Source organism: Salvelinus fontinalis, chromosome 7 (assembly GCF_029448725.1).
Source record: "Salvelinus fontinalis isolate EN_2023a chromosome 7, ASM2944872v1, whole genome shotgun sequence".
NCBI lineage: Eukaryota > Metazoa > Chordata > Actinopteri > Salmoniformes > Salmonidae > Salvelinus > Salvelinus fontinalis.
Genome location: NC_074671.1, coordinates 48831549 through 48844516, shown reverse-complemented (window position 1 = coordinate 48844516; position 12968 = coordinate 48831549). Strand labels below are relative to the sequence as shown.

The 12968-nt window shown below is 47.2% G+C and overlaps 1 protein-coding gene across 2 annotated transcripts in view; it reads right to left on the bottom strand.

Annotated features, from left to right (window-relative positions):
* LOC129859578 (neuroligin-4, X-linked-like) overlaps positions 1 to 12968 on the bottom strand; it is a 76800-nt gene that overhangs the window by 48022 nt on the left and 15810 nt on the right. Inside the window, exon 3 of one of the 2 annotated variants that reach the window (XM_055929506.1) lies at positions 5361 to 5420. The exons of the other annotated variant lie outside the window; for it this stretch is intronic. Within the exon in view, the coding sequence (XP_055785481.1) occupies positions 5361 to 5420 (60 nt within the window). The remainder of the gene's footprint in view (positions 1 to 5360; positions 5421 to 12968) is intronic. 2 annotated transcript variants of the gene reach the window in all.

Sequence of the window (12968 nt, the reverse complement as noted above, 5' to 3'; positions counted from 1 at the left end):
ATAAGGCTGTAACGTAACAAAATGTGGAAAAGGGAAAGGGGTCTGAATGCTTTCCAAATCCACTGTATATGCGAAAGTATGTGGACGCCCCTTCAAATTAGTGGATTCGGCTATATCAGCCACACCCATTGCTGACAGGTGTATAAAATCGAGCACACAGCCATGCAATCTCCATAGACAAACGTTGCCAGTAAAATGGCATTACTGAAGAGCTCAGTGACTTTCAACGGGGCACCGTCATAGGATACCACCTATCCAACAAGTCAGTTGGAAACATTTCTGCCGTGCTAGAGCTGGTCAACTGTAAGTGCTGCTATTGTGAAGTGGAAACGTCAAGGAGCAACAACGGCCTTGTATTGGTAGGCCACACAAGCTCACAGAACGTGACCGCCAAGTGCTGAAGCGCTTAGCGAGTAAAAATCATGTGTCCTCGGTCGCAACACTCCCTACCGAGTTCCAAACTGGCTCTGGAAGCAACGTCAGCACAATAACGGTTTGTCTGGAGCTTCATAAAATGAGTTTCCATGGCCGAGCAGCCTCACACAAGCCTAAGATCACCACGTGCAATGCCAAGCTTCAGCTAGAGTGGTGTAAAGCTCGCCGCCATTGGACTCTTGAAGCAGTGGAAACGCTTTCTCTGTCGTAATTAATCATGCTCCATCATCTGGCAGTCCGACGGACAAATCTGGGTTTGGCGGATGCCAGGAGAACACTAGCTGCCGGAATGCATAGTGCTAACTGTAAAGTTTGGTGGAGGAGAAATAATGGTCTGGGGCTGTTTCTCGTGGTTTTCGGCTAGGCCCCTTAGTTCCAGTGAAGGTGTGAAGATCCCTGAACACAAGAACATCGAACACATTTGGGATGAACTGGAACGCCAACTGCCAACCAGACCTAATTATCCAGCATCAGTGACCGGCCTCACTAATGCTCTTGTGGCTGAATGAAAGCAAGTCCCCACAGCAATGTTCCAACATCTAGTGGAAAGCATTTTCAGAAGAGTAGAGGCTGTTATAGCAGAAAAGGGGGGACCAACTCCATATTAATGCCCATGATTTTGGAATGAGATGTTCGATGAGCAGGTGTCCACAAACCTTTGACCTTGTAGTGTATCTCGCAAATATCTACTACACTGGCTGAACAAGTGCGGCTATACATCATCCGTGACCATATCATCAGGGCTCTATGTAATTCTTCAAAATGTCACCAAGGATGAGAGCATCAACGATGGAAAATCATAGCACGGCCCCTCCACAGGATTGGATAACAGTCAATGTGAGTGTGCGTATGTGTGACTCACCAATGTATTTTGGAGTATGTATGATGATCCTCAGTGTGAGTATGAGTGAAATAATGTTAGTCAGCGTGTACAGCGATGTAAACGTGTGTGTGTACTGCAATGCTATTTCAAACCATGGAATTCTAAATAAATAAGATTCCACTTGGTCTAGTGTTGCAGGGGCCAAACTATTGGTCATGGAAGCAAGCAGCGGGCTGAACAAGTCAGGGTTTACCCAGCCATGACTCGAACTATGTAATTGGTATTCAACCAAGGCCTTCTCAGTACACTTCGATTATTGGTTTCTGTTGCATCCGCCATTGGCTGCTGCTGCAAAGGGGGCGGGCCAGCTGCCTGGCTGGCCTCTAGGTCACATTGCTTCTGCCTCCGCAGGCTTGGCAGTGAGTAGCAGGGCCTATGGGCAGACAGACGACTGCCTTGCATTGGAGCTCAGCTGAGTGTGTGTGGGTGTGTATGTGTACGCTTGTGTGCGTGCCATGCGTGCGTGTGTTTATATCGCTTCCCCTCCTCTGCAAAAAAACCCCACCAATATATAGAAAGGAGAGGTGAAATACAACCCACAGTGGTAATTAATCTCCGCTGTGTTCTGAGTGGGCGCCTAGTGCTACGACAATGTGAATGTATCTATTAGCACCAGCCTAGCCTGTGCAGTGTGTAGCCTGCAGTCTGCTGTCGCGGCCGAGGCCTTCTTGAGAAGGACCCCCCCCTTCACCTCCGCCACACTCCTCTTGGGCAGGCGGCCAAATACAGTGCACTTCACAGATAGACTGGGTCGACGAGACGAGTTGGAGGAAGGGTAACTAACTCATATCTTCTAACTTATTTAACGGGCCACTTTCTCCATTCCACGCTGAGGTTCTTACTTGTGTTCGTTGGTAGGATAGGAGCTGCTGAAACCATGTGGAACATTCCAGATGCACATTAAACAATAGGGGCAGTACATAAAGTGGTCCGTGGCTCCAGTCTAAAACAGATACTGATCTGATGCAGGCTCTTCTTTAAAGCTCTGAGTTCTATGTTCTGAGATGGAATTTGGCGGGCCTTCGATCGAACATAGAAGGCAAATTGGCTGTCACTCTACATCTCGAATGTTGACTTGCTCTGGGGAGGTTGAACTGGAGGATATTAAGACAGAGAAGCAACTTTGATCCATTCCAAAAGACCATGACAGATTTTTAGGAGCATGGTTTTAATTTTTGATCTTTTCGGGAAGGGGTCGTCTTAGGGTCTCCTTGTCCCAGCGTGTCCCCATCCGGTCACTGCAGTGCACTTAAAACAGAGAAATAGAGAGAGAGAGAGAGAGAGAGGGATAGGGAAGAGAGAATGGAGACAGAGATGAGGGAGAGAGAGCACCATGAAAGAGAGAGAGAGAAGAGAGAAGAGAACACCTCTCTCTCTCTCTCTATTCTCTCTGTAGAGGAGCTGCATGGAGCTGCCTAGCTGAGAGCTGCCTGGCTGGGTGAGTCTGCAGTGAGCATGCCCTAGATATTCATCACTGCCACACCGGGCCGGGGGGATAATATATTCCTCCACGGGCACAGCGGCGCCGCACACATTACTCATCTCTACATGGTGTGGGAAGGAGGGAGAGGTGGGAGGGAGGGAGAGGGGTGAGAGGAGGGAGAGGAGGGCGAGGGAGAGTAGGGAGAGAGGGAGAGGTGGGAGAAAGGGGGAGAAGGGAGGGATCGAGTAGGGGGGGGGGTCATCAGAATTTTCCATTGGTTTCAGCATTTTCCAAGTGTTAGTAATGGGATAGAGGGATGAAAGGGAGGGATGGAGGGTTGGAAGACGGCAGTTAATGGGAACAGTGAACTCCTCCAACCCCACAGTCAGACAGGAAGTAGCTGGTCACTCTTCCTGTTCCTGTTTGATAGAGCTGGGTCGTAATCATGAGAGGACATTGTAGCAAAAATGTTTCGCAACCGTTAACTAGTGTTTCTTATTGGACAAGTTAAGGTAATCCCTCCCTGTTTCAGTACGTTTTTTTCCCAGTTTGGTGCCTAATGGATACGATCTCGCTTTAACACAATCTCTACACACGTCTCCATGTTCCATACAGAGACCTGTCAAGGAAAACAGAAGAGGAATTCCAAAATGAAAGCTTAGTGTCAGATGTCGCAAAGGCATTATATTAGCTACCACACTATAGAGTATTGAAGTACGTACGTACACACCCCACACCTCTAATGTACTTAGACATGGTCTCAATTACAGAGACATTTCAAATAATACCCTTTCTTACTCCAAACTAAGTCATGAAATAATAAGGATATATTTGATCGCTCATTTCAAAGTTTCCTTGAGGGCAAAAGCAAAACAACGGTTTTCAAATGCAGCCATTTAAAACTTCCAAGAGAATAGGAATACGCTTCTATCTCATTTAAGCCTGAGGTGAGTGTTTTTAGCGAGGGAACTGCAGCAGAGGAGGTGGGAGTTAGAGGAAGGAGGGACTCGGTGAGCTGCATTGCTGTGCTGTGAGCGAGGTGTGCATGCGTGCGTGTCCTTTCCGTGCGTCAGTGTGCCTGTGCGCGCATGTGCGCGTGCGTCCGATCCCATGCGCCAGTGTGTGTGCTCGTGCATGGAAATACGTCAGGTGTCTCTGTTCTGCAGCACTGTACTCTATGGCAGCAGGGTTATAACCTCAGGGAAACTGGGGGGGGGGGGGTGTAATTCATCACCAGGGCAGACGTTCAAACAGTCAGTGAGCATCGATCCTCCGCCTGCACTGGTCGTAGCACTCCTGAAAACACAGGTGTGGGTTTGACACAGCACGGCAGTAGTTCTTCAAATCCAGGCACGTTTAGTTAGTCTGAACGTTTAGTTAACATGGTGTAGCTGTACACACAAGTACACACCGAGAGATAGATTCTCACCCAGCTGATCAGACAATACACATTGAGAAAACAGTCATAAATGCATTCGTGGTAATGATCAGTAGATTCTAAAGGTTACAATAGATCTTTCTGGAAAACCATTTGACCATTTCTGAGGGGGAACAAAAAGAAGAAAGAAACATATCTGATAATGCCAAGAGAAAAAGGTTATGAAGAAAAGGTAATGCACACCACATGCCCTTTTAGTAATCTCCCCTAATAAGGATTTTAAGGTGAACCTTATTCACAGCTTTCACTCCTACCTATCTAAGCCTATTACCATTTCACATCATCAAGGCGGCTATAAGAAGGCAATCTGGATGTATTTTTTTTACAGTACATCATTGAGAGGTAGAAAATGCCTAGATAAAGCCTGGTATGTACTGAGGAGATAAAAAAGGGCACTTTCTAGTGTTGCAGCTTTTGAGAAAGAGAACGTCAACCGTCGTAGCACAGTGATCTAGAAATGTCAGCGCTCTGCCCTTTGATTGTAAAACCATGAAGGCAACCTGTGCCTTAACATCACTGAAACCTTTCCCCAGTGCTTTCACTCATCTCCTAGCCATCCCCAGATCTTTAGAGAGACACAATCGAACCACCATTTTGGGTTAATAGTACCATGCACAAGAAAGCGAGCAGAAAACAGATGACATAGATTTTGACAGAGTTACAAATGAACAAGGTTTCCAACTGTCAAAACTGAACAAACGTGGGTTAGTGTAGTGGTCATGCTTCACCGAGCAATGAAGAAAAAGAAAGAAGAAAATAAACTAAAGGGAAAACATGACTATTTAATAACTTCACCTCCGAGGAGGCCAGAGAATATACATGCAGAGTTTCAATTTAACATCTTTCACTTTGCAGCAAAGGGGGAGTGAGGGGGGAGATTTTTGTAAGTGGTGACTATTGGAGCGTACACCTCATTCCCCATTTAGAGGTGACCTTTCACCCTTAGTACACGACCTTCTGATTCGCTGTAAATTATGATCTGCATCTCCAAAGAGGAAAGAGGTTGTTAAAAAAGGAAGATCCCAGAGGTGCCCATTGATACGCACTTCAAGGGTTAAAAAGAGAGAGAAAAAATAAACAAAAAAATTCACAAAAAATGTATCTATAAATAGTTTTGTACATGCACGAATATCAGGCTTTTCTTTTTTTGGGGTCAAAAATGGAAAAAGACAGAAAAATACCTTTGTCTTCGTCACCATCATTATTGGTGAAATCACCGCCTTGACTGTTTGAGTTGGCTCCTACGGTCAACAACAGGAGGGAGAAAAGTAGAGGGGATGAGGGGAGACAGGCTCTTATAAAAACCCAAACATTTTTGGGAGGTGGAAACATATTCATTCTAACAGTGAGTGAGTCAACCAATTGGATAGCATGACACACAAAATTAGGAGCACCAACACAGTATTCTAATAAGAACTGTTCACAAAACACAGCTGTTTAGTACAGGTAAGTATATCTAATGAACAACTCGCCTTCCTATTAGACAATAGATATGGTGGCCCTAAAGGGCATAGGAGCTTTTAAAATGAATTGCCCCTTAGGGACATTGTTGTCATGACGTTTCCCTGTTGGGTGAGGTTTATGATCCCCCCCCCCATAAATACCTTTCCCCCTTTTCTCTCCACTCTACAGAATGGACTCTTGGAAAGCCCTGTGATACCACATAGAAAGTATGGTAACATCAAAAGGTTGGGGAATGGAACAATATTTACCTTTCTCAACCAGTTGAAAGTGTCAGTTGATACTTAAAGAATATGATGTCAGATCAGTTGTTGTCTGGGACATTATATCTGATGATAGGACGACATAAATTGAATCTTGGAAAGTCTACACATTCTAGTTATCAGATTCACATGGAATTGTTGTGCAATTTAAATGTTTAAAGATTAAACTATTTGTGAGAAGATGAAATGTGATTTTATCTCCTAAATGAGATAATTGTTTTCATAAGTAAACTTATGCTCACTCAGTGCCCACGCCCAAGTGAACAGATTTTGGTTGGAGAGGGATGAAACATATTGTCACGTTCCTGACCTATTTATGTTAGTTGTTATGTGTGTTAGTTGGTCAGGACGTGAGGTTGGGTGGGCATTCTATGTTTTCTGTTTCTGTGTTGGTTTTGGGTTACCTGGTATGGCTCTTAATTAGAGGCAGGTGTTTGGCGTTCCTCTAATTAAGAGTCATATTTAGGTAGGCGTTGTCACAGTGTTCGTTGTGGGTGATTGTCTCCTGTGTCTGTATGTATGTTCGTACCACATGGGACTGTAGCGTTTGTTTGTTTCGTTTCGTTTCGATGTCGTCTGTTTCCTGTACGTAAGTTTATGTTTAGTTATGTAAGTTTATGTTCAGGTTTCGTCAACGTCGTTTTCTTGTTTTGTAGTTTGGAAAGTGTTTTGTTTCGTTTCGTGTTGCCATCGCATTTATAATAAAGATGGCTTATTTCCCAAATGCTGCGTATTGGTCTGAAGATCCTTCTCTCCTCACCTCGTCCGAGGATGAGGAGAGCACCAGCCGTTACAGAATCACCCACCACTCCAGAGCCAAGCAGCGGAGTCGACGGAGAAAGGGTCGGGAAAACAAGGATTTCTGGACTTGGGAGCAGATAATGAATGGAGAAGGTCCCTGGGCTAAGGCAGGAGAAAATCGCCGTTCTCAGGAAGAGAGGGAGGCAGCTAAAGCCCAGGAGCGGTGGTTTAAGGAGGCAGATAGGAGACGTGGCTGGAAGCCCGAAAAGCCATGGGAGCAGCTGGAGGCACTGGGGAGTGCAGAGGCTACCGGAGAGAGGAACCGGAGCTATGAGGGAACGCGTCTGGCACGGAAGCCCGAAAAGCCCGTAAGTAATTCCCAAAAATTTCTTGGGGGGGGGCTAGGAGGTAGTGGGCCAAGGGCAGGTAGGAGACCTGCGCCCACTTCCCAGGCTTACCGTGGAGAGCGGGAGTACGGGCAGGCGCCGTGTTACGCAGTAGAGCGCACGGTGTCTCCTGTACGTGTGCATAGCCCAGTGCGGGTTATTCCACCTCCCCGCACTGGTAGGGCTAGATTGAGTATTGAGCCAGGTGTCATGAGGCCGGCTCAACGCGTCTGGTCTCCAGTGCGTCTCCTCGGGCCGGCATACATGGCACCGGCCTTACGCATGGTTTCCCCGGTTCGCCTACATAGGCCGGTGCGGGTTATTCCACCTCCTCGCACTGGTCGGGCGACCGGGAGCATTCAACCAGGTAAGGTTGGGCGGGTTCAATGCTCAAGAGTGCCAGTACGCCTCCACGGTCCGGTATTTCCGGCACCACCTCCCCGCCCCAGCCTAGTACCTACAGTGTCTACACTACGCACTAGGCTACCAGTGCGTATCCTGAGCCCTGTTCCTCCTCCACGCACTCTCCCTGTAGTGCGTGTATCTAGCCCGGTGCCTCCAGTTCCGGCACCACGCACTAAGCCACCTGTGCGTCTCCAGAGCCCTGAACACACTGTATCTTCTCCCCCTACTAATCCTGATGTGCTTGTCCTCAGCCCGGTGTCACCAGTGCCGGTACCTCGCATCAGGGATAGAGTAGGCTTTGAGAGTACAGTGTGCCCTGTCCCTGCTCCCCGCACTAGTAGGAAGGTGCTTGTCATTAGCACGGTGCCTCCAGTTCCGGCACCACGCACCAGGTCTACAGTGCACCGTATCCGGCCAGAGCCATCCGTCTCCCCAGCGCCATCTGAGCCATCCGTCTCCCCAGCGCCATCTGAGCCATCCGTCTCCCCAGCGCCATCTGAGCCATCCGTCTCCCCAGCGCCATCTGAGCCATCCGTCTCCCCAGCGCCATCTGAGCCATCCGTCTCCCCAGCGCCGTCTGAGCCATCCGTCTGCCATGAGCCTGCAAAGCCGCCCGTCTGCCATGAGCCTGCAAAGCCGCCCGTCTGCCATGAGCCGCTAGAGCCGTCAGCCAGACAGGATCTGCCAGAGCCGCCAACCAGACAGGATCTGCCAGAGCCGCCAACCAGACAGGATCTGCCAGAGCCGCCAACCAGACAGGATCTGCCAGAGCCGCCAACCAGACAGGATCTGCCAGAGCCGCCAACCAGACAGGATCTGCCAGAGCCGCCAGAGAGCCATGAGCAGCCAGAGCCGTCAGAGAGCCATGAGCAGCCCGAGCCGTCAGAGAGCCATGAGCAGCCAGAGCCGTCAGAGAGCCATGAGCAGCCAGAGCCGTCAGAGCGCCATGAGCAGCCAGAGCCGTCAGAGCGCCATGAGCGTCGAGAGCCGTCAGCCTGCCATGAGCGTCGAGAGCCGTCAGCCTGCCATGAGCGTCGAGAGCCGTCAGCCTGCCATGAGCGTCGAGAGCCGTCAGCCTGCCATGAGCGTCGAGAGCCGTCAGCCTGCCATGAGCGTCGAGAGCCATCAGCCTGCCATGAGCGTCGAGAGCCGTCAGCCAGCCATGAGCGTCGAGATTCGTCAGTCAGCCATGAGCTGCCCTTCAGCCTGAAAAGGCTAGATACCCAGAACTGCCCATCAGTCCAGAGCTGTCTCTCTGTCCGGAGCTGCCTTTCAGTCCGGAGTTGCCCCTCTATCCTGATCTCCCTCTCTATCTTCATCTACCTCTATATTCTTATCTATCCCTCTGTCTTGATTTATCTCTCTGTCCCGGTGCGTTCCTTATTAGTGATGTTATTAGGAGGATTTTGTGGGAGTAAAAAGAGGGTGGACATACTTGGAGGGAGGAAGCTAGGATGGATTATGGTGGGGTGGGGACCTCGCCCGGAGCCTGAGCCACCACCGTGGTTAGATGCCCACCCAGACCCTCCCCTAGACTTTGTGCTGGTGCGTCCGGAGTTCGCACCTTGTGGGGGGGGTAATGTCACGTTCCTGACCTATTTATGTTAGTTGTTATGTGTGTTAGTTGGTCAGGACGTGAGGTTGGGTGGGCATTCTATGTTTTCTGTTTCTGTGTTGGTTTTGGGTTACCTGGTATGGCTCTTAATTAGAGGCAGGTGTTTGGCGTTCCTCTAATTAAGAGTCATATTTAGGTAGGCGTTGTCACAGTGTTCGTTGTGGGTGATTGTCTCCTGTGTCTGTATGTATGTTCGTACCACATGGGACTGTAGCGTTTGTTTGTTTCGTTTCGTTTCGATGTCGTCTGTTTCCTGTACGTAAGTTTATGTTTAGTTATGTAAGTTTATGTTCAGGTTTCGTCAACGTCGTTTTCTTGTTTTGTAGTTTGGAAAGTGTTTTGTTTCGTTTCGTGTTGCCATCGCATTTATAATAAAGATGGCTTATTTCCCAAATGCTGCGTATTGGTCTGAAGATCCTTCTCTCCTCACCTCGTCCGAGGATGAGGAGAGCACCAGCCGTTACACATATCCTTCTCTTCCCCAGTACAAAAGCCCCCGTGACCTAAATTCACATTGGACTAAGCAAACCCTGGTGTGAGCTGTGGTTGCAAATGGTTGAACAACTACTCTATCTAACAAAATCACCACGCTGGAATGGTGAATTTCGACTAGACCAGCCAGAATACAGCAAGAGCTGATTATGGCAACTTGGTATGAACTTTTAACTATTATTCACTAAAGAATAAGTGATACATCCTAAAAGTCGAATGATCAGGTTCAGCTGTAAACGTACGTGGCCCAAGAAAAAACAGACAATCTCCTAAGAACGACAGGACACTTCAACGCATCCACTCTACAACACTACGACCAGAAAGATTCTTCAAAGGACAATGGCGATCTCTGCTGGGTAAACCAGTCTTCCATCTCTATATAAATGAACGCTTCCGTGGTGCCCCAGGCTATTCATGGTTTAATTGTTGCATGGTTTAATTCAATCACGTAATCAATTAAACGTGAGGTAATCGATTTGATAAAATAGCATGTCATATAATTTAATCATAGTCAGAGACACGATACTGTATAGACTACATCCCTCACACTAGGGCAGAAATCACAACAACATACTAAGAACTCATGCGAAGGACACTGATAAGTAGAGAACAGAACATCAAGGCTAATCAAGTCCACTCCAATCTTCTTCCTAAATTGGATCAAGGATCAAATATAATCAGATTCTATCACTAACTCATCAAATATCCCGAGGTCAAATTCCATGTTTAAAAAATTTAAATCACCAAATGCTATGCGAGTGTTGTCCCTTGCCTTCATATAAGACGTGGTAGACTGGTAAGGTCCACACCAAATCAAATCATATTTTATTGGTCACATACACATGGTTAAGCAGATGTTAATGTGAGTGTAGCGAAATGCTTGTGCTTCTAGTTCCGACAGTGTAGTAATATCTAACAAGTAATCTAACAATTCCCCAACAACTACGTAATACACACAAATCTAACGGGGTGACTGAGAATATGTACATATAAATATAAGGATGAGCGATGGCCGAGCGGCATAGGCAAGCTGCAATAGATGGTATAAAATACAGTATACAGTCGTGGCCAAAAGTTTTGAGAATGACACAAATATGAATTTTCACAAAGTCTGCTGCCTCAGTTTGAATGATGGCAATTTGCATATACTCCAGAATGTTATGAAGAGTGATCAGATGAATTGCAATTCATTGCAAAGTCCCTCTTTGCCATGCAAATGAACTGAATCCCCAAAAAACATTTCCACTGCATTTCAGCCCTGCCACAAAAGGACCAGCTGACATCATGTCAGTGATTCACTCGTTAACACAGGTGTGAGTGTTGACGATGACAAGGCTAGAGATCACTCTGTCATGCTGATTGAGTTCGAATAACAGAATGGAAGCTTCAAAAGGAGGGTGGTGCTTGGAATCATTGTTCTTCCTCTGTCAACCATGGTTACCTGCAAGGAAACACGTGCCGTCATCATTGCTTTGCACAAAAAGTGCTTCACAGGCAGGGATATTGCTGCCAGTAAGATTGCACCTAAATCAACCATTTATCGGATCATCAAGAACGTCAAGGAGAGCTGTTCAATTGTTGTGAAGAAGGCTTCAGGGCGCCCCAAAAAGTCCAGCAAGCGCCTGGACCGTCTCCTAAAGTTGATTCAGCTGCGGGACCAGGGAACTACCAGTAAAGAGCTTGATCAGGAATGGCAGCAGGCAGGCGTGAGTGCATCTGCACGCAAAGGCAAAGCATTTTGGAGGATGGCCTGGTGTTAAGAAGGGCAGCAAAGAAGCCACTTCTCTCCAGGAAAAACATCAGGGACAGACTGATATTCTGCAAAAGGTACAGGGATTGGACTGCTGAGGACTGGGGTAAAGTCATTTTCTCTGATCAACCCCCTTTACGAATTGTTTGGGGCATCCAGAAAAAAGCTTGTCCGGAGAAGACAAGGTGAGCGCTACCATCAGTCCTGTGTCATGCCAACAGTAAAGCTTCCTGAGACCATTCATGTGTGGGGTTGCATCTCAGCCAAAGGAGTGGACTCACTCACAATTTTGCCTAAGAACACAGCCATGAATAAAGAATGGTACCAACACATCCTCCAACACAACTTCTCCCAACCATCCAGGAACAGTTTGGTGACGAACAATGCCTTTTCCAGCATGATGGAGCACCTTGCCATAAGGCAAAAGTGATAACTTAGTGGCTCGGGGTACAAAACATTGATATTTTGGGTCCATGGCCAGGAAACTCCACAGACCTAAATCCCATTGAGAACTTATGGTCAATCCTAAAGAGGCGGGTGGACAAACAAAACTCCACAAATTCTGACAAACTCCAAGCATTGATTATGCAGAATGTGCTGCCATAAGTCAGGATGTGGCCCAGAAGTTAATTGACAGCATGCCAGGGCTGATTGCAGAGGTCTTGAAAAAGAAGGGTCAACACTGCAAATATTAACGCTTTGCATCAACTTCATGTAATTGTCAATAAAAGCCTGTGACACTTATGGAATTCTTGTAATTATACTTCAGTATTCCATGGTAACATCTGACAAAAATTCTAAAGAGACTGAAGCAGCAAACTTTGTGGAAATTAGTATTTGTATCATTCTCACAACTTTTGGCCATGACTGTATACATATAACATGAGTAAGATATGTAAGATATGTAAACATTATTAAAATGGCGTTATTTAAAGTGGCATTGTTTAAAGTGACTAGTGATCCATTAATTAAAGTAGCCAGTGATTGGGTCTCAATGTAGGCAGCAGCCTCTCTGAGTTGCTGTTTAGCAGTCTGATGGCCTTGAGATAGATAAAAGCTGTTTTTCAGTGTCTTGGTCTCAGCTTTTATGCACCTGTACTGACCTCGCCTTCTGAATGGTAGCTGTGTGAACAGGAAGTGGCTCGGACGGTTGTTGTCCTTGATGATCTTTTAAGCCTTGCTATGACTTAGGATGCTGTAGGTGTCATGGAGGGCAGGTAGCTTGCCCCCGGTGATGTATTGTGCATACCGCACCACGCTCTGGAGAGCCTTGCAGTTGAGGGCAGTGCAGTTGCCATACAAGCCCGACGGGATGCTCTCGATTGTGCCTCTGTAAAGATTTGACAGGGTTTTGGGTGACAAGCCAAATTTCTTCAGCCTCCTGGGGTTGAAGAGGTACTGTTGCGCCTACTTCACCACACTGTCTGTGTAAGTGGACCATTTCAGTTTGTCTGTAATGTGTACGCCAAGGAACTTAAAACGTTCCACCTTCTCCACTGCTGTCCCTTCGATGTGGATTGGGGGGTGCTCCCTCTGCTGTTTCTTGAAGTCCACAACCACCTCCTTTGTTTTGTTGACGTTGAGTGAGAGTTTTCCTGACACCACACTTCGAGTGCCCTCACCTCCTCCCTATAGGCTGTCTCGTCATTGTTGGTAATCAAGCCCACTACTGTTGT